General features: G+C 49.3%; 1 protein-coding gene across 1 annotated transcript in view; it reads left to right on the top strand.

Moving 5' to 3' along the window:
• The window catches only part of LOC119594147 (carboxypeptidase B-like), a 14,479-nt gene that overhangs the window by 7,696 nt on the left and 5,974 nt on the right, over nucleotides 1-809 (top strand). Inside the window, exon 6 of the mRNA XM_037943214.1 lies at nucleotides 525-673. Coding sequence (XP_037799142.1) covers nucleotides 525-673 — 149 coding nt within the window. The remainder of the gene's footprint in view (nucleotides 1-524; nucleotides 674-809) is intronic.

Genomic DNA, 809 nt, shown 5'->3' with positions numbered 1-809 from the left:
AAATAGATATAGGGAGAGCGTATGGAGAAAGACTGAGATAAAGAGATAAACGGAAGGATGGGGGAAGGGTGATTGGAAGAATGAATGAGAGAGAGACTATACTAACGTAACTTTTTAATAGTGTATCAAACATTTACCCTTTCACCTACACCACGTAACCTCTCATGCACCCTCCGTGTTTTCTTACATGTAACACCATTATATTCCCTCCCTGTTACCTCCCATGTACTCCTCTGTGTACCTCCCATGTTCCCTTACGTGTACCACCCCTCGAAGTACTCCCCATGTACCCCTGCGATGCTCCACTTACCCCCTGTTCCGTTCCATGTACCTCCACCTTCCCTCACGTTCTCTTCCACGTACCCCGCACGCGCTCCTTTCCTTGTAACTCCATCTTCATTCCTTCCCTTCCACGTATCCCATACCACGTCCTCACGTCCACGTTGTCTTTCACGCGTCCTTCCAAAGTTCTATGCCATGACCTTCCGCGCGCCCTTCCCCACGTCCTTTCCTCCCTCCGCCAGGCTTCCACGCCCGTGAATGGATCGCTCCTGCCGTGGCTTCCTACACCTTCCACTCCCTCATGCACGACGTGACGGGCCTGCTCTCCTCCGCCGTGTGGGTGATCGCGCCGTCGATGAACCCCGACGGCTATGCATACACTTGGACTGATGTGAGTGATGTTACCGAAGGGTTTTATATTGTGCGTAGTGTGTTGTTAAGTTGTTTGGTATATAAGGAGTAACCGTGCGCTTGTGTTTGAATACATTTTTTATAGCCATTTTATAGGCATTTTCTTTTTTATATAC

The sequence above is a fragment of the Penaeus monodon genome, chromosome 33 (genome assembly GCF_015228065.2).
Source record: "Penaeus monodon isolate SGIC_2016 chromosome 33, NSTDA_Pmon_1, whole genome shotgun sequence".
NCBI classification, from domain to species: Eukaryota; Metazoa; Arthropoda; class Malacostraca; order Decapoda; family Penaeidae; genus Penaeus; species Penaeus monodon.
This window is presented reverse-complemented; position numbering and strand designations above follow the sequence as displayed.